At 35.9% G+C, this 27,861-nt stretch overlaps 2 protein-coding genes and 2 long non-coding RNA genes across 4 annotated transcripts; 2 read left to right on the forward strand and 2 right to left on the reverse strand.

The window, feature by feature from the left end:
• Positions 1–6,862: 6,862 nt before the first annotated feature.
• Positions 6,863–7,963, forward strand: LOC113298025. Its single transcript, XR_003333974.1, has 4 exons — positions 6,863–6,953; positions 7,371–7,439; positions 7,547–7,682; positions 7,900–7,963. It is a non-coding gene; the product is annotated as an uncharacterized LOC113298025 (long non-coding RNA).
• Positions 7,964–21,467: 13,504 nt separating this feature from the next.
• Positions 21,468–22,268, forward strand: LOC113295047. Its single transcript, XR_003332766.1, has 3 exons — positions 21,468–21,600; positions 21,764–21,864; positions 22,128–22,268. It is a non-coding gene; the product is annotated as an uncharacterized LOC113295047 (long non-coding RNA).
• An 808-nt stretch (positions 22,269–23,076) lies between these two features.
• LOC113293998 (ATP-dependent DNA helicase PIF1-like) lies at positions 23,077–24,074 on the reverse strand. Its single transcript, XM_026542434.1, has 2 exons — positions 23,756–24,074; positions 23,077–23,660 (listed from the first exon to the last, which is right to left on the reverse strand). Exons 1-2 carry the CDS (start codon positions 24,072–24,074, stop codon positions 23,077–23,079), a joined length of 903 nt encoding a protein of 300 aa, XP_026398219.1.
• Positions 24,071–27,384, reverse strand: LOC113293999. Its single transcript, XM_026542435.1, has 4 exons — positions 26,232–27,384; positions 25,845–26,130; positions 25,229–25,699; positions 24,071–25,133 (listed from the first exon to the last, which is right to left on the reverse strand). Exons 1-4 carry the CDS (start codon positions 27,382–27,384, stop codon positions 24,071–24,073), a joined length of 2,973 nt encoding a protein of 990 aa, XP_026398220.1.
• Between the last annotated feature and the right edge of the window lie 477 nt (positions 27,385–27,861).

A 27,861-nucleotide genomic window follows, 5' to 3' on the forward strand; every position in this document is an offset into this window, starting at 1 on the left:
TAAATTTATTAATGAAATATTTATTAAGTATATAGAAAAAAAAAATGAATTAATTTATTGACGAAAATTACTTACCGAGAAAAAAAGGAATTCATAAAGTCTAATAAATTTGTTTACGTAATAAATCACATATATTGAGAAAATATAACGGGAAAGATAATTAAGTCTTTAACGGGATAATTACTATTAATTATCTTAATTTTAATTTGAATTAGAATTGATAACGAGTTAATTACTATTATATGACCTTCGTTGATAAAATCAGATCCTTGAGTTTTTCAACTAATTAAATGTATGAACAATCAAATAAATATAAACTCCAAGATTCATCATAATGCACGATAGAAGTAAAATCCACGTCTAAAATTGATTCACATAGGTTATAATAGCACGTGCGGTGCGTTCTTGTGTTAATAATAGTATCATCAACTAAACCATCACTCACACTGGGTTCACGTGTCATGAGCAGGGATAGAAAAATTGACACAAAAAATCTTGATTTTCTGGCTCTTGAGTTTTCTCGGATATTTCCAAAATCATACTTCTCCTCTTATTGCCTACAAAAATTGACACAAAAAATCTTCCATTAGATAATATAATAGCCCAGCACAGCACGATAAAATTGAACACAGCTCAGTCCAGCACGTGACTTAATTAGCCCACACGGCATAGCACGTTAGTTAAATGGGACATGCTGGGTTTGATTAATGGACACAGTAACCCGGCACAGCACACGGCACGGATTAGCACGTGACACGACACAACACAACACGTTAAGAAAGCACGTCATAATATGTATAAAATACTTCAAAACATGGCATAATACATCATATTTTGGGTATATTTCACACACAAAAAAACATTTATCCTAGCAAATTATAGACATTTTATTATCGTTGTTTTGACTTATTTCATAATAACACATAATACCTAAATATTTGGAAAATATTTATATTAGAAAATATAATATAAATGTGCCCGGTACAGCACGACACGACACAATATGTTTATTTTTGTGGCACAGCCCAGCACAACACGCCTTCTAGCATGGCACATCACGGCACGTCATAATCTCCGGCACAACACATCACGGCACATAACACGCTAAGCACGTAACTGCTTACTTTTCGAACTTTTAACAATTGAAATACATACATGAATGACACTAACATATGGTAACTAAAACTCATTTGCGATAGAAATGACTTCTTAATGTACCATACTTTCCATGTGATCCACGAGAAGTTTAAAATACATCCAAAAAAATAATGGATATTTATAACTACAAGCAACCAAAAATGATGGGGATTTTTTTTTCATTTTCATGGAAATAAGACGCGGCATATGTGAAACACTCACAATTTCTATGCGTTTATTTTAAGGTTACGATTAGGTTTGGGTGCAATCATGTGTGTCAAACTTATCTAGATGCCTTATTATAGGAACGCCAAGTTTAAGTCAAGTTAAGTTTGTATGGGCCCACGTAGCACTAGAGGTGTAAATTGGGTTGTGCCAGCATGAGTACAGCCCAGCACAGCACGGTAAAATTTGAGCAGAGCTCAGCCCATCGCGTGACTTAATTAGCCCACACGGCATAGAACGTTATTTAAATGGGACATGCTGGGTTTGACTAATGGGTATAGCAACACAGCACGCGGCACGGATTAGCACGTGACAAGACACATCACAACACGTTAAGAAAGCACGTCATAATATGTATAAAATAATTCAAAACATCGCATAATACATCAGATTTTGGGTATATTTCACAGAAAAAAAAATTTATCCTAGCAAATTATTGACATTTTATTTTCCTTGTTTTGACTTATTTTCATAATAACACATATAATACCTAAATATTTAGAAAATATTTATATTAGAAAATATAAAATAAATGTGTCTGGCACAGCACGACACGACACAATATGTTTATTTTTGTGGCACAATCCCGCACAACACGCCTTCTAGCACGGCACAGTACGGCACATCATAATCTCCGGCACAACACAGCACGACACATAGCAGGCTAAGCATGTAACTGCTTACTTTTCGAACTTTTAACAATTGAAATACTTACATGAATGACAGTAACATATGGTAACTAAATTCATTTGCGATAGAATTGATTTCTTAATGTACCATACTTTCCATGTGATCCATGAAAAGTTTAAAATTCATCCAACAAAATAATGGATAGTTACAACTACAGGCAACCAAAAATGATAGGGATTTATTTTTCATTTTCATGGAAATAAGACGCGGGATATGTGAAACACTCACAACTTATATGCGTTTATTTTAAGGTTACGATTAGGTTTGGGTGCAATCATGTGTGTCAAACTTATCTAGATGCCTTATTATAGGAACGCCAAGTTTAAGTCAAGTTAAGTTTGTATGGGCACACGTAGCACTAGAGGTGTAAATTGGGTTGTGCCAGCACGAGTACTGCCCAACCCAGCACGGTAAAATTTTAGCACAGCTCAGCCCATCACGTGACTTAATTAACCCACACGGCATAGCACGTTAGTTTAATGTGACATGATGGGTTTGACTAATAGGCACAATAGCCCAGCACAACACGTGACATGACATGACACAACATAACACGTTAAGAAAGCACGTCATAATATGTATAAAATACTTCAAAACATGGCATAATACATCACATTTTGGATATATTTCACACAAAAAAAAAACATTTAGCCTAGCAAATTATTGACATTTTATTATCGTTGCTTTGACTTATTTTCATAATAACACATATAATACCTAAATATTTGGAAAATATTTATATTAGAAAATATAAATAATGTGTCCGGCACAGCACGACACGACACAATATGTTTATTTTTGTGTCACAGCCCAGCACAACACGCCTTCTAGCACGGCACAGCACGGCACATCATAATTTCCGGCACAGCACAGCACGACACATAGCACGCTAAGCACGTAACTGCTTACTGTTGGAACTTCTAAAAATTGAAACACTTACATGAATGACACTAACATATGGTAACTAAATTCATTTGCGATAGAAATGACTTCTTAATGTACCATACTTTCCATGTGATCCACGAGAAGTTTAAAATTCATCCAACAAAATAATGGATAGTTACAACTACATGCAACCAAAAATGATGGGGATTTTTTTTTCCTTTTCATGGAAATAAGACGCGGCATATGTGAAACACTCACAATTTCTATGCGTTTATTTTAAGGTTACGATTAGGTTTGGGTGCAATCATGTGTGTCAAACTTATATAGATGCATTATTATAGGAACGCCGAGTTTAAATCAAGTTAAGTTTGTATGGGCACACACATCACTAGAGGTGTAAATTGGGTTGTGCCAGCACGAGTACAGCCCAGCACAAGATGGTAAAATTTGAGCACAACTCAGCCCAGCACCTGACTCAATTAGCCCACACGGCATAGAATGTTAGTTAAATGGGACATGCTGGGTTTGACTAATGGGCACAGTAGCCCAGCACAGCACGCGGCACGGATTAGCACGTGACACGATAAAGCACAACACGTTAAGAAAGCACGTCATAATATGTATAAAATACTTCAAAACATGGCATAATACATCACATTTTGGATATATTTCACACACAAAAAAACATTTATCCTAGCAAATTACTGACATTTTATTATCGTTGTTTTGACTTATTTTCATAATAACACCTATAATACTTCAATATTTGGAACATATTTATATTAGAAAATATAAAATAAATGTGTCTGGAACAGCACGACACGACACAATATGTTTATTTTTGTGGCACAGCACGGCACGAGACAATATGTTTATTTTTGTGATAGAAATGCACATCACACCTTCTAGCACGCACAGCACGACACGTCATAATCTACGCCACAGCACAGCACGGCACATAGCACGCTAAGCACGTAAGTACTTACTTTTCGAAATTTTAACAATTGAAACACTTACATGAATGACACTGACATATGGCAACTAAATTCATTTGCGATAGAAATGACTTCTTAATGTACCATACTTTCCATGTGATCCACGAGAAGTTTAAAATTCATCCAACAAAATAATGGATAGTTACAACTATAGGAAACCAAAAATGATGGGGATTCTTTTTTCATTTTCATGGAAATAAGACGCGGTATATGTGAAACACTCACAATTTCTATACCTTTATTTTAAGGTTACGATTAGGTTTGGGTACAATCGTGTGTGTCAAACTTATCTAGATGCCTTATTATAGGAACACCAAGTTTAAGTCAAGTTAAGTTTGTATCGGCACAAGTAGCACTAGAGGTGTAAATTGGGTTGTGCCAGCACGAGTACAGCCCAGCACAGTACGGGAAAATTTGAGCACAACTCATCCCAACACCTGACTTAATTACCCCACACGGCATAGCACGTAAGTTAAATGGGACATGCAGGGCTTGACTAATGGGCACAGTAGCCCAGCACAGCACATGGCACGGATTAGCTCGTGACACGACACAGCACAACACGATAAGAAAGCACGTCATAATATGTATAAAATATTTCAAAACATGGCATAATACATCACATTTTGGGTATATTTCACACACAAAAAAACATTTAGCCTAGAATATTATTGACATTTTATTATCGTTGTTTTGACTTATTTTCATAATAACACATATAATACCTAAATATTTAGAAAATATAAAATAAATGTGCCCGGCACAGCACGACATGACACAATATGTTTATTTTTGTGGCACAGCCCAGCACAACAAGCCTTCTAGCACGGCACGTCATAATCTCCGGCACAACACAGCACGACACATAGCACGCTAAGCATATAACTGCTTACTTTTCAAACTTTTAACAATTGAAACACTTACATGAATGACACTAACATATGGTAACTAAATTCATTTGCGATAGAAATGACTTCTTAATGTACCATACTTTCCATGTGATCCACGAGAAGTTTAAAATTCTTCCAACAAAATAATGGATAGTTACAACTAAAAACAACCAAAAATGATGGGGATCTTTTTTTCATTTTCATGGAAATAAGACGCGGCATATGTGAAACACTCACAATTTATATGCGTTTATTTTAAGGTTACGATCAGGTTTGGGTGCAATCATGTGTGTCAAAATTATCTAGATGCCATATTATAGGAACGCCAAGTTTAAGTCAAGTTAAGTTTGTATGGGCACACGTAGCACTAGAGGTGTAAATTGGGTTGTGCCAGCACGAGTACGACCCAGCAAAACACGGTAAAATTTTCTCAGCCCAACACGTGACTTAATTATAGCCCACACGGAATAACACGTTAGTTAAATGGGACATGCTGGTTTGATTAATGGGCACAGTAACCCAGCACAACACGCGGCACGGATTAGCACACGACACGGATTAACACGTGACACGACACAACACAACACAACACGTTAAGAAAGCACGTCATAATATGTATAAAATACTTCAAAACATGGCATAATACATCACATTTTGGGTATATTCACTACACCAAATTTGCAATATAGCAACCCAAATTAGCAACAGAGCTAACGCTGTTGCGCATTAGCAACAAAGGAAAGCAATTGCTAAATTTTAGCAACGACTGAAATCTGTTCTAAATTCGTGAGTGCTTTTTTTTGTTACTATTAGCAACCTTGGGGACCTTACGCGTGCGACTTCGATGTGTGGCAGGTAACACTTTATAGTATTTTACCGCCCAGTCAACTGAAATCGTTTTGAAGCTCTAAGATTATTCTTCCCTTGACTCGAGTCCCGTCTATGACCTTGGTTACTTAAAAGATAAAACCTAGATTCTAGATTAGTTCTACTTTTCTTTCGCCTCCCCCCTTCTCACTTTCTTATGCTTCTCTTTCTCCTCCATTTTCTTCTTCTTATTCAAGTTCAGAAGCCTCTCATCCGACCACCGTCATCATCAATAATCCTAATAACCACTACCCTTCAACCGAATCTGAAGATTTTAAACCGTCTCTTTCAGTTGTTTCTCACTTTCATTTGTTTGTTTACCAAATCGGGAGAGAAGATCTCTTCGTTTTTTTTCTTCAAAATCCCACTACACCACTTCCATCACCACAAGAACTGGTACCCACCATCACCAACACCTTCGTCTTCTTCTCCCACAACCATAATCACCACTCGATCTTCTCTGACAAAAGTCACCATCAACAGCAGACTCGAAAAACTTAGTGGTATATCCGTACAAGTATTGATTTCTAATCTTCTCATTTTGAGTTTAATGTTTCGATTTTGTTTTAATTACAATTAATTCTTTCATATATATAAATCAATTTGGGGGTTTTCATTGGAATAAAACTCTAGGTTTTTGAAATTTGGGGTTTTTCAGCATCTGTATTTTTAGGTGGTGTTTGAATGGTTTGTTAGTGGTGGGAGAGATATATTGGTGGTTTTGGTTAATGGCAAGGGATTGGAAAAATTTAGTGGCGATAGAGGTATGTTGGTGGTGCTGTTTGAAACATGGAATACTGATCATTGAGACCTTTTTGAACATGCTCTCTTCTCTCTTCATTGGTGCATAACAGTGATTTTGAGTATTCACGAGCCTATTATATAGTTTTTTCATCTCCTGCAGATTATTTATTTAGATTAATGGTTTTTTGCATCTCCTATGCATATTTTCTTTGTAGGTTTCTGATTAAATTTGAGTGCATTAACCATGTAGAAGAATCTTCGAATATCCTTGAAATAAGTAATCCTGTATGTAAGCCTTTCAGACTGCAACAATATTTTCTTAATGACAAAGGTAAACTAGAATTCAAGTTGTACGTATTTCGTACGGTCATAGAAATCTTGTGAAACTTACACCTGATGGTTTATGTGCTATATATCAGCCATTGCACTTAAAAGCATCTTTGTTTATTGGTGATAAGAAGATCAATCTATCATGGAAAGAGACAGTTAAATCTACGCCTCCAACGACGTCTTCCACAGGGTATCTTGATCACCTTAGCTTTCCTGCTTTCATGGTTTATCATCAATCACCTTCTTTATACACGTTTAGATGCTACTGTCACTATTTTGCTAATGTTTGTTGTCTTGAGCTATAGTGGAATTTACAAACTATTAATTATTGGTTATGTCTATTTATTAAGTCAACACTTGTCATATCTTATAATTGCAAAGGCCTTTACCTTGACGTTTCATTTCTGATCAGTACATTTATGCGGGAAATTATTCAGTCAGCTTTCTGGTTGTCAGCACAGACTAATCTGCTTAACAATGATTTACCACCATTGCCAAATTTATTTTTAATAATGTGAACAAGACCACTACATTTGCTTAGTTTCATATTTTCTAGTATTTGACATGTAATTCCATAGCACCTAAACGAACTTGTAATTTCTTTCAGTTATTTAATAAGAAGAACTTCAAGAGTGCAAAACCATTTGGGAATAGAAAGGATACACGAATGCAACTGGTAGAAATATGCCGTATGCTATTCATGCTTTGTTATACATAATTTTTTATGGTTAGACTTGAGAATTTGGAATGTGGTTCACTATATTGACCAACTACTTGTCACAGAATTAGCAGAATTGTTCGCTCGAAACTATCCAAGTTGTGTTCTCGATCAAACAATGAGGGTGCTCAAAAGCTATTGCAGGAGATGAACCATTATGTTATTGGAAGCACCTCCGATCGTGCGAAGTTGTTAGTTAAGGTATTAAGTTCCGTATTATTTGGGAGTGTTTGCATTTTCTGTTTCTTCTGCTAATTTACTTTATCTTCTGATCTATCATCCACCCGCGCACAACCAAATGAGAGAAAACTTTGAACTTGAGGGTGTTGCACTGTAATGAAGATGTTTTTTTCGAGTTAAATAGGTTTATTGTAAGGAACGAATTAACTTGAATATTTGTGTTGTTGAATTAAAACAGATTGTGGTTGGAAGGAAATGAAAAACTGAAATTGATCCTGAATCATCTTGGTAAACCAGCTACCAGGTGTTAAAGTTGACGATCTGGCATATTTGGTTTTCGTTGCAGTTTGGGCTATTCATATTTGCAATGAAGAACTGCAGCATGCGGACGACATTTACCTGGAGTTACGGAAGAAGTATAGGTAAAATTGTTTCCACTTACCATTCAGGATGCAGACTGTAATTCATATGCAACTTTCTTGTTTAGTGTCACATTGTAGATAAACGTTTGTTTTTTTCCAATTTTTGGGGGTTTTCAGTGATCGCAGCATTACCTTATATGACTTGCGGTTGTCAGTGAGGAAGCTGATCATGAAGGTATTTCTTGCTAAATGTCATTAGAATTGTTTTGTATCATTCTCATGTAGCTTTTCCATATTACTAATTGAATTATCTTCCACGTCCGTGCTTTTAATACCCATGAGCGCATCTCAACTTATATTACTGAGAGATGCTAACATGCATTTGTATTTCTGACAGACAGAGTAATGCTCTCTGCTGAATAAGCCAACAATTTCAGTCATGAGAGCCTCACAAGTCTGCAGTACAAGCAGCTATCAAGCTACCAATATGCTAACTTATTAATGGTACAGTACTGCTTCAACTGAAAGCTTAATATTGTGATTCAAAAAGACATGGACTATTAGTGGGTATCCTTAATTGGAAGATGCTTGCTAAGATGATAATATTATGTAACCTGTTATAATTATGGAAAATCTCCCCTTTTTCAGTTTTTATTATAGTATGCTATTAGGTTTTGTTAAATACTCGAATGAGATTCATGGATTTTCCTTGATACTTCTTCTTGTACTTGCGCAGAAATCCAACTCTTTACCTTAAGCCAAATGAATGAAGCTTTCACCTGCGTACACAAAGCACATGGCATACGTCTTTCTTCCTTCCATTCCATGAGTAGGAGGTGTGATTACTGAAACTCTAATGTAAATAATTCACTCCACCTCAGTTGTATTAGACCTTCAAATCTTAAATAGTTTGAGATTATTTCCAAATGCATCATTCATTTCATGACTCAGGTTCACGACTTCATAGCCTTTTCCTCGTACTAACGGTCCCTGGTATGGAAGAACTTAAAAGTTGATTGGAGCGGAGGTATCCATACTTGCTCTCTTTTCATTTGTGCAATAAAAGAGTTAGTGTATTTCAGCTTAATTAAACAGTATGCGCAGGTAGTTCATGTATTTGTATTTCAGTTTTTTATTTTTTTTTTATTTTTTTTTGCCTTAGAAAAAGTTCATTTCCCCTTTCAAATATTTTGTAAGATTCCTTGATGTATTGTTATGTTAATAGATATATCCAAATAACAGTTCTTGTTATGTCATGACTTTTGTGTTGTGTTTTTTAGTTTCATTAAAATTTTATGTTGAATATGGGGGTTATTTGATTAAATTATCAGAGCAGAAAGAATCAGGACAACTGCAGGGAACTGGAACATTGTAGGACAACTGGGTTGGGGGCATTAGGTTCTTTTTTTTCTTGTTGCAAAAATTTAGCAACGCCAAGAACATGTTGCTAAATCTAAACCAGAATAATTATATCCAGTTCTAGTAAAAAATATCCCAGAATAGCTCTAAAATTAGCAACAAAGTAGCAACAACTTATTTGTTGTTGCTAAAATTTTGTTTCGCAACAGATGTTTCTGTTGCGACTGCAGTTGCTGACCGAAATTAGCAACGAAGATAGAGCTGTTCCGAAAAACTCCGGCAGGGTGTTTAGCAATGGCAAGAATCTAATGCAAGCCCGGTTCAGCAACAGATCGCAGCTGTTGCTAAACGTTAAATTTGGTGTAGTGATTTCACACACAAAAAACGTTTATCCTAGAAAATTATTTACATTTTATTATCGTTGTTTTGACTTATTTTTATAATAACACATATAATACCTAAATATCTGGAAAAAATTTATATTAGAAAATACAAAATAAATGTGCCCGGCACAGCACGACACGACATAATATGTTTATTTTTGTGGCATAACCCGGCACAGCACGCCTTCTAGCACGGCACGTCATAATCTCCGACACAGCACATCACGGCACATAGCACGCTAAGCACGTAACTACTTACTTTTCGAACTTTTAACAATTGAAACAGTTATATGAATGACACTAACATATGGTAACTAAATTCGTTTGCGATAGAAATGACTTCTTAATGTACCATACATTCCATGTGATCCACGAGAAGTTAAAATTCATCCAACAAAATAATGGATAGTTACAACTACAGGCAACCAAAAATGATGGGGATTTTTTTTTCATTTTCATGGAAATAAGACGCGGCATATGTGAAGCACTTATAATTTCTATGCGTTTATTTTAAGGTTACGATTAGGTTTGGGTGCAATCATATGTGTCAAACTTATGTAGATGCCTTATTATAGGAACGCCAAGTTTAAATCAAGTTAAGTTTGTATGGGCACACGTAGCACTAGAGGTGTAAATTGGGTTGTGCCAACACGAGTACATCCCAGCACAGCATGGTAAAATTTGAGTACAGCTCAGCCCAACACGTGACTTAATTAGCCCATACGACATAGCACGTTAGTTAAATGGGACATGATGGGTTTGACTAAATGGCACAGTAGCCCAGCACAACACGCGGCACGGATTAGCACGTGACACGACACAGCACAACACGTTAAGAAATCACGTCATAATATGTATAAAATACTTCAAAACGTGGCATAATACATCACATTTTGGGTATATTTCACAAAAAAAAAACTTTTATCCTAGCAAATTATTGACATTTTTATTATCGTTGTTTTGACTTATTTTCATAATAACACATATAATACCTAAATATTTGGAAAATATTTATTTTAGAAAATATAAAATAAATGTGCCCGGCACAGCACGGCACGACACAATATGTTTATTTTTGTGGCATAGCCCAGCACATCATGCCTTCTAGCACGGCACAACACGACACGTCATAATCTTCGGCACAACACCGCACATAGCACACTAAGTGCGTGATTTCGTGGACTGTGCTGTGCTGGGCGGCACGTTTTACACCCCTACGTAGCACAAAAATGTTGACGCTTTTTCACTGTAGATTCTTTTCCTTGTGGTTGTTTACTTGTATTCGATTTAAATTCAAAACAATGTGTCGAACACATCACACATGGGCTATTAGTGTTTGGCGAAGAAGAATATGTGAACAGTCAGATGTCTATTTCATAAACTACCTTTGTATGTACAACATCTATAAATTTTACATGCCAAATTTACAATAACGGTGATACCCATTTCATTAGTTCCACAAGACTAAAATAATTTTACATCAACTAAATATAAAAATTACATTCAACGACCAAAAAACTCACTATTGCTGAGAGGGAGAAAAAAAATGGTCACCAATTTATGATGCTGGTGCCACATTTTTTTTCTTTTTTTTTGGTTAATCAATAATTTTAATTTATTCAAATCAAAATGTGATTATACGATCGCGTACAAGAATAACAAAAACATCAAAATACAAGATAATAAGAACCCTAATACAAATGAAGATATCAATTACAGGTAAATCGCGAAGAAAAAGAACCATATACCGTAAAGATACACAATTTTTATAAATGTAGTAGGGAAGGATGATGGTATAATCCGGAATCTATTCCGACCGTTTAATCTAATTTTCTTCTTCTTCAATAAGAGATACTCTTATAAGAAAGGAGTTATTTTCCCAATATCTTGTAAACCCGAACGAACCCGGATGCCCTAAATCCCTTGGATTGAATATGGATTTTAAGCAACACCATATTTGATTGTCGATGTTCTTGAATCGAGAATAGCAAGTCACGAACCAGCGATCAAGGTTTGAATAAATCACCCTCAAAGGGAAGAGAAACTCGCCCCAAATGGCGAAGAAAAATCGCTCTAAATAGCGAACAAATATGTCAAATGACATCAAAAACAAAAGAAAACTACTTTCATTCAATGAAAACTTAAAAAAGAAAAGAAATCTTGCTCAGATCTGATCCAAAAAGGACCAAATCTGAGCAAGAGTTTAATGGAGGCCAAAGGATTTTTTCTTAGAGAGAAGAGGAAAAAAGAGGAGAGAGAAAAATGATTTTTTTTTTGTCTCTCTATGCCGGTGCCACCGTTGTATAGTGGTAAAGTTATCAAGTGATAACACCAATGATCTGAGTTCGAAACTCGCCAAGATCAAAGAGAATCTTTACCTATCAATAATATAAAAGAAAAAAAAAATTATGTTGTTGAACTTAGTTTGCAAAGTCGTCACTGCTGCTTAGAACATCCTTCACACTCATATTTCTCTAACTCCACAAATAACAATCCCACAATTCTTACTAGCAAAAGCCCAAACCTCAACCATTAAACTGCTCTTTGACTTTTTTTTCATCATTGTGGAGCCACAAATAAACTAATATACTGCCAAAACCAATCAATACCAGAAAGCATTTTACTGATGGCGATCAAGCTTCAACAGGAGTATTGTTGGGCAAAGGAGACCCTCCCGTTTTTGAAATACGATGGACCAAGCGGAGTGAGGCCCATAAAATTGTTAAATGTGAGATTATCCGATTTGTTAGTGTTTGAATCTCCGTCCGTGAAGCATTTTTCTCTAAATTATTGGTCAAAATAACACTTCATTATCGGATTCAGTTAGATGTTCGCTTGATTGAGGTGCGGAGTCGAATCTGAATTCCACCTTTTTTCTTTATACTAAAATATTATTCATTAATTGATTTGAAAACTTACATAATCATCTCCTGTCAATCTAATGATATCAGGAGGATAGTGGTTCATATAAATAAAGTTATTGGCTTCAAGCCTAGCTTTTTCAGCTATAGAATGAGCCACACTATTACTCAATCTATGAACTGACTTACAAAACCAGGAATTGAAACTAGAAAATTTATTTTTAATAGCTGAAAGTAAATGTTAGTTATGCCAATGTATCTGAGAATCCATTCTTTGCAGAGAGTTCACCACATTATCACAATCCATTTCAAAAACCACCTTCTTGTAGTCTAGTTGCTCCATCCATTCAACTGCCAATAATAAAGCTTTGCACTCAAAATTCTCAGCTCCAAATTCTGCCTCCAGTTCCTCATCTAGATTTACTCATTTGACCCCTAGTGTGGTACCTGCATAGTCCCGAATAATCAGTCCAACACTTCCTTTTCTTTGTTTCATACATATAAGAAGCATCAATGTTTATTTTCACATAATCAGTTTCAGGAGGTAACCAAGTCTTTATTATTGCATGATTGTTCTCATTTGTCCTGACAGCGGAATGGGAAAGAGTACACTGCTGAAACAAAGTCTGAATTCTAGAAATTGTACTATTAGCATTTGGTTTAGCATTCTGAAAAACCAAGTTGCATCTATCTTTCCAAATGTACCAGACAGTGCACATAAGTTTACAAATATAATCTTCATCTGCAAAATTGGTACCCTGAATATTAGTATGGTTTGAAAACCAACTTACCAGCCAATCATGAAAAGAATTGAAATTCTGCAAAACAGTTGAGATGTTAATATTCATACATCTGAATTCCACTTTGGATGTAGTTTAAGCAGGTCATTTCCTCAACGAATACTAAGCTATGTTTGAAAAGGAACATTTTTTGCGCTTAAACAATAGAGAAATTGGGTTAATTGCCCAAATATTTATAAAACATGGTTCTAATGGACGAGTGAAAATTAGTATGGGTGAAATGGACACCAAAAAAATAGCAAGAATGAATCTGGATTCATCCAGACTTAAACTTAAAACATAGCAAGGGTGAAACTGGATGCATCTTGATCTAAATTAAAAATAAAAAAAGTATTTGACAATGGGTAGGATGAAACTGTTTACTTCCTGGCTATTTTTATATTCTCGTCCATTTAAACAGTATCAAATTTTACATGTCTTTTTCACCTAGGAATTGTCCTTATTGGATTAATTGACCAATTTTGTGTAAACAATACTACTTCGAATCCGCGTGATAATATGCATCGTATGGTAATCTCATCATGCACAACGAGGTTTCAGTTAGGTCATATATTTCTAGCAAGGATTCACTAGTTCATTGGTTAGGTATCGGTCAAATACATTGGTATCGGTCGATCCTCATTTCTATTAGGTGGTTGTTTTTCATTTAAATTTGATGATTTTATACAACACATACAAGTTTTCATTGTTAATCTCATCGTGTATACGTTCCTGACCGTTGATAGAAGAAATATATACTTTTTTAAATACAAAAATCAAAGTAGTATTGGGAAAATTAACAACTACAGTAGATAAGACGAAAAGAGAAACTAGAAATAGAAATCGACCATTTTTATTTGAATAAGCTTAAACGTGTCATGTACACTAGATTTTATGCTCGTGCTATGCCCGGGCAGCTTCGCAAATCAACTACAAATAGAATAGAGTTGATGGTCCAAAGATATGCAAACAATCACAAATTATGCACCAAGTACATGTTGTACACCACTGTAAGAACAAATAAAATCATTGTTGCATAACTTATGAAAAACTAAGAAAGTACCAAAAACATAATAAAACCATTGTTACTTAACTTAACAAAAACTAAGAAAGTACCTAAACCACAATAAAACCATTGTTGCATAACTTAACAAAAACTAAGAAAGTACCCAAACCATAATAAAGGTGTCTTAAAAATAAGCAAATCTTAGAAGAAAAGTGTGTTTAATTTCAAGGACCATTCTGGACTGCTTTTTCCGCGGCTTCTAATTCTGCAAATTCTGCCTCGTCCTCCAAGTTTTCATTGTCACCATGCTGGCCAGTTTCCGGCAAGTTCTCCGATGCTCTTATTTCATCCATATTTTTACCTTTTTCATTATCACCATGATTGCCAGTCTCTACGGCATCGTTCTTTTGTAATCCCTTTTCTGCTAAGTCCGCCAATGCTATGATTTATTACATATTTTCATCTCCATCCATATTATCAGTTTCGTTGGTTGGTAATACCTGCAGCCAAATTTAGTCCGTTATTTTTTTCCCTTATATTTGATTAGAACTATAATTTGTGTTTGGTTTTTATTACCTGCTGCATATTGCGGAGTTCGTATTTAGCTTCCAGATCATAATTTATCGGATACAGTTTCCTGACTGAAAAATTACTGTAGCCAAAAGATTTCTCATTGAGGTGCACTTCGAATATGAATAACCTTCCCAGCGTATCCACTATTTCGAGAACATACTCTGCCATATTTTCCTGTTTTTACAATGTAACTGTTAGATTAATTTAGTATATGCAATTTACTTAGAACCTAAGAAAGAATGTATTTCATACCTTTATGTCAATGCTGTTGAATTTCCATGAGTTTTGATAGTCTTACATTATCAAGTAGTGGTTCTGCAGCTGGTCCCGAAACTATTATGACAGCTTGCGTGGTATTGTCTGTCACTATGAGCTGCAATTTGTATCGTGGAACTGGATTTCTCACTCTTTTCTCGCAACCTTTGCACCATGGAATTCCATCTTTCATGAGGTGTTCCTTGGTACATCTTGGACATGCCATGTAGAACCAAGTCGATCACTCTACGATACCGATCACTGTTTCCTTGATCGTGAAAGTTGTTCCTTGTCATGAATATATATTAATGGTTAGGATATTTTTTTAAATAGATAACCACTTGTTCTTGAAATTATGTATGTATATGTTACATTGTTGGCTGAATTATATAGCAGTTGAAGTCCTTCCATTACAGTGATTCTGTTTCCGAAAAGTAATTCCTCTATGGAAGTTGCATACTCCATTTCCTTTTCGTTGTTATCAATAACAACTACTTGAGTTGAATTTGCAAATCTGTTTTATCACCGGGTAAGTAATGATATTAGGTTTAACACTTTTTTGTGATTGTATCTATATTCATATATACTTACTTTGATTTCATTTCATGAACTTGTTGTATGTCCAGATCCACATATACGGAGGTCGACTTTGATATCTTGAAGTAATAGTTATCTAAGGAAATTTGTACGTTAGTATAGGAGGTATCTTGAAATAATCATAAAATTTTGTTTAGATGTTTTGGCTTTGCTTACCTGAAAACTTCTCCACTATTAGACCGGTTACAATCACCATCACATTCTGACCTTCAGTTATTGTTGATGAGTGTTAAAAAGTGCATATTTTTATCCCTTTTTGTTGGCATTTAACTCATCTTTTGTGCAGTAATTCTACATTTTATCCCATATTCTGTATTTTCATTGTTTTCAAGAATAAATATTTTTCTTACTTAATTTTGCATTTTTAGGTAATAAATAAAGTCTGGATGACTTGCGGAGCGGAAAAGAGCTGAAGAGTGGTGAAAAGCCGGAAGAAATTACGCAAGGAAGCCGCAAAGAATGGAGCGCACGTCCAAAAAGCTAGGAATGGGCTCAAGAAGGAAGAATTGTTCTTAAAGAAGATATGGGCTTGGCATACCCAAGGCCCAAAACCCTTACCCAAACCCATTTTCTATATCCATACCCGCCTCCATTCTCAACCGTTAGATCGGATCCATCTCATCATCCAATGGTCGCTTCTTCATCGTTCATCAAAATCTGAAGTCCCTGCAAAACACCATAGTACCTAAATTCCAAGCCTTCAGATTAGATCACATTTAGATCCTACGGTCGCTTCTTTGCATGCGCATCAAATCTCGATACTTCCGATTAACACTACAACACCGAATCTCGATCTTCGCCGTCAGTTTTGATGTATCTCGTCATCCAACGGTCTCCCCTCATCCATTTCCATCGCGTCGTTGGATCATTCCATCATCCTATAATCCTACGGTCCAGCTTCGCGAAACATCAAAATCCTCTACACCTGCTCAACACACTAGTATCCTATACTTATACCCTAACCAAACGCCCCCTCCTTCTTCTCCATCGACTTCTTCTCTCCCCCCCCCCCCTCTCTGCAGCAGAACCCGTACCACCACCTTCTCCATCATCACCACTACCCACTCCACTGCCACCGCCACCAACTCCTCTACCACCACCACACCTCCACCATCATCACCCCTACCTTCCTACAACTATTACCCATCTTTATAGCCCCCTAATTCGTCAATTTCTCCCCTGCCGAAACCCTAGGTGAATGGTTGACGAATTAGTGAAGCTAGAAAAGCAATTGAAGGCATGGGAATGGAGCTGGTGAACGAGGAGAGGAATGGGTTGAAGAGGGAAGCGTCAAATCGCAGGTTTGGTAAGAAAAATCCCTAACCCTAATTTTTCTGTCCATTTAGGGTTTGTTTGATAAAACCCTAATTACTTCTAGGGAGAGCATGAGGAAGAACAGTGGCAACATGGGTATGATTAAATTAGTCGAATTAGGTGAGAAACCCTAATTTTGTCACTGTTCAATTTGGGGATTTGGGGGAATTTTTCTGTAAACCCTAATTTGGGTGTCTGGGTATAAAAAGGGGACTGTGGGTGTGATGTAAAGGTTATGCTGGAATAGCCAGCATCCAGAACTGTGTTCTGTTAATACCCTAGATGTGTATGTTCTGTTCTGTGTATGTTCTCTGTTAATGTGTATGTTAATACCCTGGATAGAATTTGACAATATTCTCTGTTAATGTGTATGCTCTGTTCTGTCTTGTAATGTTCTCATGTTGTTCATGTCATTCTTAGATGTGTGAAATGTTCTAGGATAGAATTGAATCAAGGTAAACCACATTTTACTCTCACAGTGCATATCATGTATGCATTGTAGTTAGGATAAAACTATGTGATATTACCACAACTCATACCTTATTGATATTGTCAAATTCTCTGACTAATTGTGCTTTAGTCAGACATTTAGTGCTTAGGATTGACACTTTAGTTGTGATTCAACTGTCCATTGGTGAAACACCTTAGGTAAAAGGCAGGCTTGAACCTTTACCTTTACCTGCTTTAAGGAAGAATTGGCATGATCAGTTGAGTTCATCCTCTTGTCTTCACTGTTTTGTTTTTATTTTGCTCTTTTTCATGTTTAGACTCATTCCATTGTTTACTGTTTTCTTTCTTTCATTTGCTATTTTCTTCACATCACTGCCCCTGGCTTAGGCCTTGGTATGCAACTGTTTCTTTATCACTCTTGTTCCTGTTCTTTGTGTCTTTAGTTTCTTTTCTGTTTTGCTCCTTTCTTCTCACTATCTTGCTCACTGTTACCAAAAGCCCAGTGCAATTCAAATCAATTCAGAAGCCCAGCTCAAGCTAAGGCCCAGTTCACTTTTACTGTGAAAGTTCACTGTGAAAGCCCAGCTCAACCCAAAGCTCAAACCAGTCCAAACCAAGCCCAGGTTCGAAGACCAAAAGCCCATCAGTCCACTGAACTTAACCAAAGCCCAGGTCATAAGCTACAAAGCCCAAGGTTTAGTTCACAACCAAAGGCCCAGAAATAGGTTCAGAACAAGAAAATCCTAGCTTAACCTGAGGCTCATCCAACTGAGCCCAAGGCTCAGTTCACTCCATTGAACCCAAGTTCATATCCAAGCCCAGTAAACTTCAGAGGCTAAAGGCCCAGATCACTTCACTAAGCCCATAGTCCAAAACAGAAGGGTACTCAAAGCCCATTGACCACTCAAAAGCCCAGCAGCAAATTAGAACCCAAAATAGCTAGAAACTCCAAACACACCCAGTCTCTGTGGATCGACCCGTACTTGCACGAGCTACAACCGACGACCGTGCACTTGCGGTATTACTTTAGGCCCGTTTTTATTACGCTTAATTTTCACGCTTTCCCGGGCCCACCAATTGTCTGTTAATTGTAACAGCTTATGTTGTTGCTCTCTCTCTTTACTTCTTGTTCATGCTGATAGATATTCTTTATATTCTTTTATGCAGTCCTCAGATCCATGTTTTGGACAACGACACATTAATTTATATTCTCTATATATTTGCTCAATCACTTGTTCTCCTATGAATGAACAACTTCTCTGTCAATTTCTTTGATTATTTTTTTCTTCAAAACAATATTTAGAAAGCAGTAATGGTTTACGCTTTTAATGCTTTGAAGACATTCCTTAGTTGTTTTTTATCATGACAATTATTATACTCATCTTGAAATTCTTCATCTAGTAAATAAGCTTCGACCATTTTAGAGTCCCTGTTCAGATTTCTAGTTGTTGTATTTTCCTCATCTTCATTATATTCTAATGCCATGAACTGATTAAATGTCATCCCATTCCAGTTTTTTGGCAATTTCTGATACTCTCTAAACTTTTTAAGTTGGTGTCGTTGTGTCTTCTTAAACCTGTCCATATATGTTGTCATGTTGTAGTGATATTTGATCCATTCTTTTTTATCAAATCCATATATCTGAACAGGATCCGGCTGTGCCGAAGCTGTAAAACTGTAGTCAATGCGTTGGTGCATTATAAAAGATGTGATTTATCTTTAGTCGTCTGAATCTTTAGGGTCTCTATTATTTTTCCATGGAAGCCTTGTGTAAGATGTTTTCAGTTTTTCCATTGCCGTAAATTATGCTTTTATGGTAATCAGAATAGTTTTTTTGTGTTGGATGTTATTAGGGAGTTTAGGGTTTGGTCTATATTGTAATCTTTAGGGTTTCTTCCTTAAAAAGGGTTAGGGTTTGTGTTCGTTTGCTTGCATAGTAAGAATTACGCGTAGAAAAGTTTAGGATTTCTTTGGGTCAGTTTATTTGTTTGGACCAACTGGTATATGGATTCACAATTAGGATTTGTTGATAGAACTCATATTGCAAATTCATGAAAATAATGAAACGTCGTAATAAGAACTCAGAATCTTTAAAGAACACACACTAAAAACATAATGTAACTTAACATGGGAAGCTCACTTTAAATTAAGAAATCAAAATCTAAATAATAAAATAAGAACTATCAAACTGGATTTTCCTTCAAGCCTTTGTTGCTGGTGCTTTTGGAATAAATTCCTCATCAGTATGTTTCTGTTGCGTAAACAAGGTTTTTCTTGCTATGATCCTTTGTTGTTCCCATATTTAATGGACTATAAACTGGGTCGCATCTTGGCCATCAGGCAACATGCGCTTCTCTTACGTTTTTTTATTCCTTTTCGCTGTTTTTCCCATTGTTCATGGACTTTTATTGGAAACTGCCTCCTGTGTAGGAGGAATTGCAATGATTCGCAGTATGCGTAGGATGTTTGTCTGTCTATGTAAAGACGGTCACCACCTCCACGTAATTTTTTACCGGTGATATAGACATCATTCAGTTCCATAACCGTAAGTACATCACCGATATTGGCTATTGGTTCATCCGGTACAACTAAGTATGATTCTATGGTCTATATTATCTCTATCCGGGATCCAATACGTAGTTTGATTTTTCGCTGAGGTACACCTTCAAATTGTTGGTTGTCAAGAAATTCAATTGGAAATCCTACCTCGGGTAATTCATAGGGAGGTCTTAGCTTCAGTATGTCTTCGCTGTAATATATGTGTTCCTTAAATTTCACGTAAGAATGCCTTCTATAGTTGTATTCCCAATGAAGTATTGCTGATTCCCAAGTTTGCATCAAGTCTTTTAGTGTGGGTGGTAGATTTGGTAGGCAAGGAAGCTATAGATTAGATACAATACCATACCCAAGTTAGTTTCAAACAAAATAGTATTTTTTAAAAGCAGCTTGAGATTTAGTCAGAAAAACGTACCTCTTGTTCGAATCTGAAAACAAAGTAACATGTAAATGTTTGATAATTAATAAGCCATGAACCTTTTCTTGTTGTTTTTTTGAATTTGCGCTGCGTAATTCTATCTTCGCCCCATATTCTGTTAATGCTGGTTTTGTACTTCTCCTCCAAGTTTTTTTTTTATTTGTTCAGATCTCTTTCTTGGATCATGTCTAATTCCTGAATCCGCTCGTGCACCCATTATGTGTGAGCATGTTTTTGACTTAAAGATCCCACAAATGGAAAATATTGGATAAGATAATCCTTAGTGCGCTCTAATTCGTGGTGTTGTTGATCTAGTAATTTCATAATTTCATAGTTGATTAAACTCATGATTTTTTTTTCGAAATACTATTGTTGGCATTCCAAAATTGTTTAGATTTTTAGGGTTGTAAAGATGGGGCTTTAGTTCTTTGGCATCACAAACAAATATTTCTTCGGCTTCACTTTCTTCTTTCTTCTTAAATAGCAAATCTATTTCAGGAACCATGAAATCAATATTTCGATCGGCTATGTTAAATAACAAATCTATGGATCAGAGCACGCTCATCTGTTATAACCAAACAAAGAGTATGATAAAAACATGCTAAATAGATTTAAAATTAAAAATAAAAATTCGATAAAGAAGTTATTGTCGTACCTTTGTAATACATGCAGGAAGGAGTTGTTTTGATATACGTCCACTCAGTTGGGAAGCTATCAGACATAGTTTTCTGAAGTGATATAAAATTAGGTTGTATTGTAAACGAGTTGGAAATGGGCTTATGGAATAGATTTTATTATGGGCCTATGACTTCATTTACGTGTAGGGAATGGATACGGGTTTGGTAAATAGAATAGGCTTTTGCCGGTACTGGTTCCTACTTCGATAGAATAAGCTCCTTCAGAAGTTCGTATTTCGATAGAATAAGCCCTCTTTCATTTCTGAAAATGAAAATTGAGTTAACAACTGAATCTATCCACAAGACAGGATCTGAATGAAGAATTGGATGCACTCTTTTGTATAACCAGGTAGCCATTACAATATTCTAATTGATCTTATGAATGCTTTAGATTTTTTTAAATCTGTAGAATTCGTAAGAATTTTAAACCTAATTTCGTTATAATCTATGTCTGCTATTTTCTTTAGAATCTTATTATTATTTTCTTAATGAATAACTGAAACTGTCGATAGGATTCGAGTTTGGGGTTTTCGATTAATCGATTAATGGAATCGTTGCTGGAAACGAGGAATCTTTGAATTAAGAGTTGGACGCATTCACTCTTTCTAATCAGGTATCCATTACAATTTTGTAATCCACTTTTCTCTATCATGGTTATAATCAACCTAGATTTGTCTATCATGGTTATGAAAAAGTTTTTTAATCTACTTTTTAGCAATCTTTAGCATATTAGAAAAAAATTTATGACAGAGATTAAATTCTAGAAAAAGTTTTAACATATGGTTGGATAATTCAAACTAATAGATAAAATCTGAATCTATAATATCAAGACATATTCACGCTAGTCTAATTCCTCCATTGATTCCACCGTATCAGAGCTTGCTTTCTGAAAGGCACGCATGTTCATCTCCATCTGCATCTTGCTGTGATTTGTAAGCTTGCCTGATTTCAACCATCCCAGGCATCACCTCTTCATCCAAGGCTCCATATAACCTTTGTCTTCTCTTCAGTGTTGGTGGCCGGATTTAGACCATTCTTTATAAAATAAGTCTGCTTCATTATCCATTTTCTTTTCTTTACAGGTCTTCCAATCTGGAAACTGTTTCAGTAACATATTCTGGTAGGCCTCATCTCTAGTGGTGTGCTCATCCTTCAGTCCTCTGCTGTCATATCCAATGATATGTTTTTCTTTTCATCGGGAGCAGCCTCCTTAAATTGCACTAATGGTATGATTCTTTCCATGTTCTTCTCCAACAGGATCTGTATTATTTTTGTTCTATTGCACCTGCATGCAGTACTGAATTGTTATACCAACTAAGATGATATATAGAGGAAAAAATAAAAACACAAATTTCACAGAGAAAGAATGGTACCTTGTAGAAGAGGTTTTGTAAAATCTATATACCTAACATATGGTTTAATTGCTGCTGAATGAGATGCTTATATATATATATATATTTTAGGGTTTTAGGGTAGTTATATACCTATTTTATTTATAGTTATCTTAAATATATACTTATCATATTTAAATCCATACTTATCATATTAAAATCCATATAATAGCAAATATATTGATTTGCTCAAATCTATGCTGTTAATTTTCAGAATTAGCTGATTGGAGTGATATGTTATGGTTAGCAGTTTAAATTCGAACAACTATGCCTTATATGCTAATTGTATTTCATGATTAACCGTAGTATTTCATGAAAGAAAGACCTCTGAAAGCCTTAATTAATCTGAGTTAATTTGTAATTTGAACCCAAAATATTCAACAAAATCAAAATAACCATAAACAATTATGCAGGTAGCAAATCAAATAATCTAATTAATTTAAGATATTTTGAAATATCTCTTCAAACACAATATTTTGTGTACACCCGTCAGGTTCTTTCCCATTCTTCTTGATCAATATTTTTAAGCCTTGTCTTCTAGTGGTTCTTGAAATCGCCACATAAAGTTGACCATGCGAAAAAACAGGTTCTTCCAAGTAAACCCCCACATTTAGTAGGCTTTGTCCCTGACTCTTATTTATTGTCATGGCATAGCAAATTCTTACTGGAAATTTCCTTCTATGTAGAATAAATAGTAAACTTGTCTCAGGTGTAGTCATAATTATCCGTGGTATGAAAACTGTATTTCCAGTACCTAGACCTGTGAGTATTTCAGCTTCAATGACTGTTTCTCCTAATTGGGTGACAATTAAACTTGTTCCATTGCATAGTCCATCCGCGTTGCTAAGATTTCGCAGAAGCATAATTGGTACTCCAACCTTTAGAGTTAATTTGTGGATTGCCATTCCAGATTCCTCATGCTTGTTGATGAATTCTTTGTCGTAGAAAACAACACTTGAGTGAAATTCTGATGATTCTGGTCCAATTGAATCTGCACTTAAATACGTATGCTCTTTTCCTGGGATACATGATAAAATATGTGAATAATGATATATATCAAGTGCAGATATAATAGTAGATTGATCTGATGAGTAAAATAGGAACATTCCTTACCTGGTACAGATGATAAGACATGTTTAGTTATCTTGTGAACATACTCATTTGTGGACGCCAGTATACTCCGTTCAGCAAGGTAATTCTTATCCTGCATTTTCTTCAAAAAATCTGGATACATGGTGTCTACTATTGTTTGAATGTGATTCTCTTTACAGTGAATCGGTAAATCTGATGGTATCTGTATCCAATCCTTGTCTTCCGATCCATCCAAGCTGATTGCTGGTGCTTTACCATTTCCAATATCAAGAATCCATTTTTCGAACTCCTCTATTTCATCTCTTTTGTCCTGTGATGTATCTCCGGTGGATAGTCTCATTTTTCTGTCAGTTCAAAAACTGTAAAGTGTTTCCACAATCTAGATTTGCTTATAGAAGCATTTACTATGTCTTCTCTTGTTCCTTCCTTAATCACAGGTAGAATTTGTCGGAAATCACCGCCAAGTACCAATGTTTTTTTCCCGAATAATAACTTACTGTTATTCGCTTCCATCATTAAATCAGCAAGAGCTCTTTGAACTGCCTCAAGTGCATACATGTATATCATTGGTGCTTCATCCCATATAATCAAATCTACTTCGCACAATAACTCTGCTAGGGGCGTTTTCTTAAATAGATTGCAGCACGATATTTCATTGAGTTTCATCGGAATTTTGAACCTGGAATGAGCTGTACGACCACCTGTTAGCAGCAGTGACGCTATTCCCGAAGAAGCAACTGCTAGCAAAATCTTACCCTGTGACCGTAGCGAAGAAGTAAGGGTTCTCCAAAGGTAAGTCTTACCTGTTCCGCCGCTTCTATACACAAAAAATAGCCATCCAGCCTTGTCTTCAACTGATTTTGAAATCTCATTAAACGTTAATGCTTGTTTTGCATTTAACCCCTTCTTCAACTCCTCTGCATCTTCCATTATAATATCTCTGTCATAGTTCATCTCTTGATGAATCAGGGTGTTGTTAGGAACCTTTAATTCAGACATGTCTGGGTATGGTATATCCTTAAACTCATCCTCCTTTAAGGTTCGATTATGTTTCCAGAAAATCTTTTCAATGTCTTGTAGTGCATAGTTTTGCAAGACTTCATCCCTTAGGTTTCGTGCTGAATTTCCATAAAACTTCATTTTTTCGTACTTAATGTCTTCTGCTAAAAGATCCCAATTATCATTCCACACCTTTTTAGGTTCTGTTACTTTGCAATTCAACAATATTATCACAAACAATTCACGTAACCTCTTGCCTGTATGTGTTTCTGCTGCTTCCCGAATGGCTCGGTGCCATTCACCGTCATCTTCCAATAATCCTAGTGCCAAACATGCGGATTTGAATGTAGGATGAATTGTCTCACCCACTGTTTTATTATCGTCATAATTTTGGTAGCCTCTTTGCACATTCAATAAAATACGCAGGTAGTATTTCTCACCTGCAGTTGGATGGACATAGTAGATACATCCAATTTTGGTTCCCCTCTGCCTTACTTTCCATGTTTTTTCCCTTGGTCCCATCTCCAATGCTTAGGAAACTCTTTGTATGTCCATTTTCTTGCATCTTCATGGTCTCTATTAGCTTTCATCCATTGAATGAATTTTGATGCATCTGGATCTTCCTTGTCTAGAACATCTCTCAAATCATCGGTATCGTTGTGGTAGACTAATTGTTCCCCTTCGATATGTAATGGTAACCTTTCTATGCTTGGATTTCGATAATGAATTTTGAAACTAAGCGTCCTCCATATACATTCGCATCCTGATAGGTATCGACCCTCGAGATATGTATTGACCTCGTCCTTACTTGTTCTCTGTATTTCTTCAACAGCAACATTGTTGCTTGAATTTTTATTATTTATGTTGCTTGAATTTTTGTCTTTTGCTGGAATTACTGCAACAATAGCAGTTATCATGTCTTTTCCTTTGTGGATGCACTTGAATAAATATTTAATAGTCATACCCCTACAGTTGCAGATCTCAACATTGATGTGTGCATCATATCTCATTATCAAGTCCATATTGTATGGCACAACCCATTTATTATCTAGCTTGATTCCATCCTTTTCCGGTCCCCCAATATGTCTGACGTCTCTTATAAATTACAAACCCCGTATCATCAGCATATGTTTTGTTGTTATATTTCTTTGGAAAATTCTCCGTACACTTTTTATCGCGCATACATGGAGAGTTAGGTTTTGCATGTCCGCACGGGCCATGGAGCATATAATTGCAGACTGCATCGTAGGCATCCTTGTTTTCCTTTGGGTTTGGAATTTCCACGGATATAATTGAACCAATATGTGATGCGGATCTTGGCTTTTCATCAGGTGAAAGCCGCAACAATATGCGTGCATGGGGTAATCCTCGTTTTTGAAATTCGACAGTATAGAGAGCTGCAATTCCACACAAAATATTTAGAAGGAAGCAAATATAAGTAGATAATATCATGTATTTATTTTTATTTGTTTTTCAAATGTATGGTTTTGAAATATACCTCCTTGCACTTCTCCGAAATGCCTGCTTCCAACCAAATCCGACATTAACTGTTTGGGTTTTATGTGAAATACGCGGCTTATTATGTCTGGTCTCTCACTTGGTTTTTGTCCAGGAAACATTTTGATAGCTTCTGCAATTTCCGGCCAATTTGGATTACATGTGAATGTAATAAATAAGTCAGGGGGACCCAACTCTCTGCATAAGGCTATGGCATCTTGGTAATGCTGAATCATATATCTTGGTCCGCCTGTGAAAGTTGATGGTAAGATTACTCGACCTGTGCTAGCTGGTTTGGTGTATTTAGCTCTTACCGCTTCTTTTATGCAGTTATATAAATCACAACGTATTTCCTTCTGATGGCTTTTAACCCACTGCAATCTGCTTTGCTCAATTGTAGCATAAGCATTAACTACATATTGTTGGAATAGTCGCCCTCCACGGAGAAGAGTCTGACCATCACCTGCTCTTTGTTGTATTATGAATGCATAGTATTCCCTCATAGTTATGTTTTTTCTCTTCTTTCCATCACCTATTTCATCACCTATTTCGTCGTTGAATACAATCTTAGTTTGCTTATCATATGGAATATCAATATGAAAACCATCTTCACCATAAGGAAACAACAATGGATACTGCAATGCCATATAACTTGGATGCAACTCGGATATATCTTTCAATAAACCATTTTTTTCCTGAATGATTATATCCCTTTTTCCATCTGACTCTGGATCATCAACTACAAATCCAGCGATTTTAGATGTAGTTGGAAGATTGTATTGTCTTGCATCCCTTTTTCGTGTACCAATAAGACGAAATTCAACATCGTCTAGTTCATCTTGTTTGTACCTGTCCCTCCACATCCTGAATTTCTGGCTTAGCCAGTTGTGCGTGCCCAGCATGTTAACTAATCCAGCAACAATGTTTTCATCCAATTCCTTTGTGCTTTTCTTTCCATATTCGTCCATGGCTGTCATTGAAGAATCAACTTCTAAATTTTCATTTTGTTTTCCACTCTTTTGTTTTCTGGTAATAGCATTAATCCTATTTCTGACTTCATTTTCTATGTCGATAATGTACAGCTGTAAAAATGCAGGTAGCGTACCATCTTGCGGCAACAAAGATCCCATTAAGTGATGATTAAGACCATACATTGTAAATACCCATGGCGCTGAACCGTTGTTCTGATAATTTTTTCACTTTGGCACCTTGCGAGGTAAATGCAAACATTGAATTATGTGCCCTGATGTTCATTCTGAAATTTTGCCGCCTTTGGCCCCCCACCTATATATTGCAATAGATTGTTTAGAAATTCTGGTGCCTCTTTAAGCAGTGATAATTTGACAGCTCCTTTTCCACAACAAATGGAAAATTCTGGTGGGCTTTTCTTTTGGGATTTGTTGACCCTCTCCACATCCCACATCATTGCTTGACAATGAGGGCATACTGTCGTTGGTCCTCCAATATAATGCTTTGTCAACACCATCACTGTTCAACATAAACAGTTTTCTATAAGGTTAAGAGTCTATTTGCGATGCAGTGAACATATATTTTGGATTCAATCGAAAGAACTTGCATGTATATGGAAATTCTTCTTCTGAGTCATAATCTGTGGGACTGTCTTCTACATT

The sequence above is a fragment of the Papaver somniferum genome, chromosome 7 (assembly GCF_003573695.1).
Source record: "Papaver somniferum cultivar HN1 chromosome 7, ASM357369v1, whole genome shotgun sequence".
In the NCBI taxonomy this organism is placed as follows: Eukaryota; Viridiplantae; Streptophyta; class Magnoliopsida; order Ranunculales; family Papaveraceae; genus Papaver; species Papaver somniferum.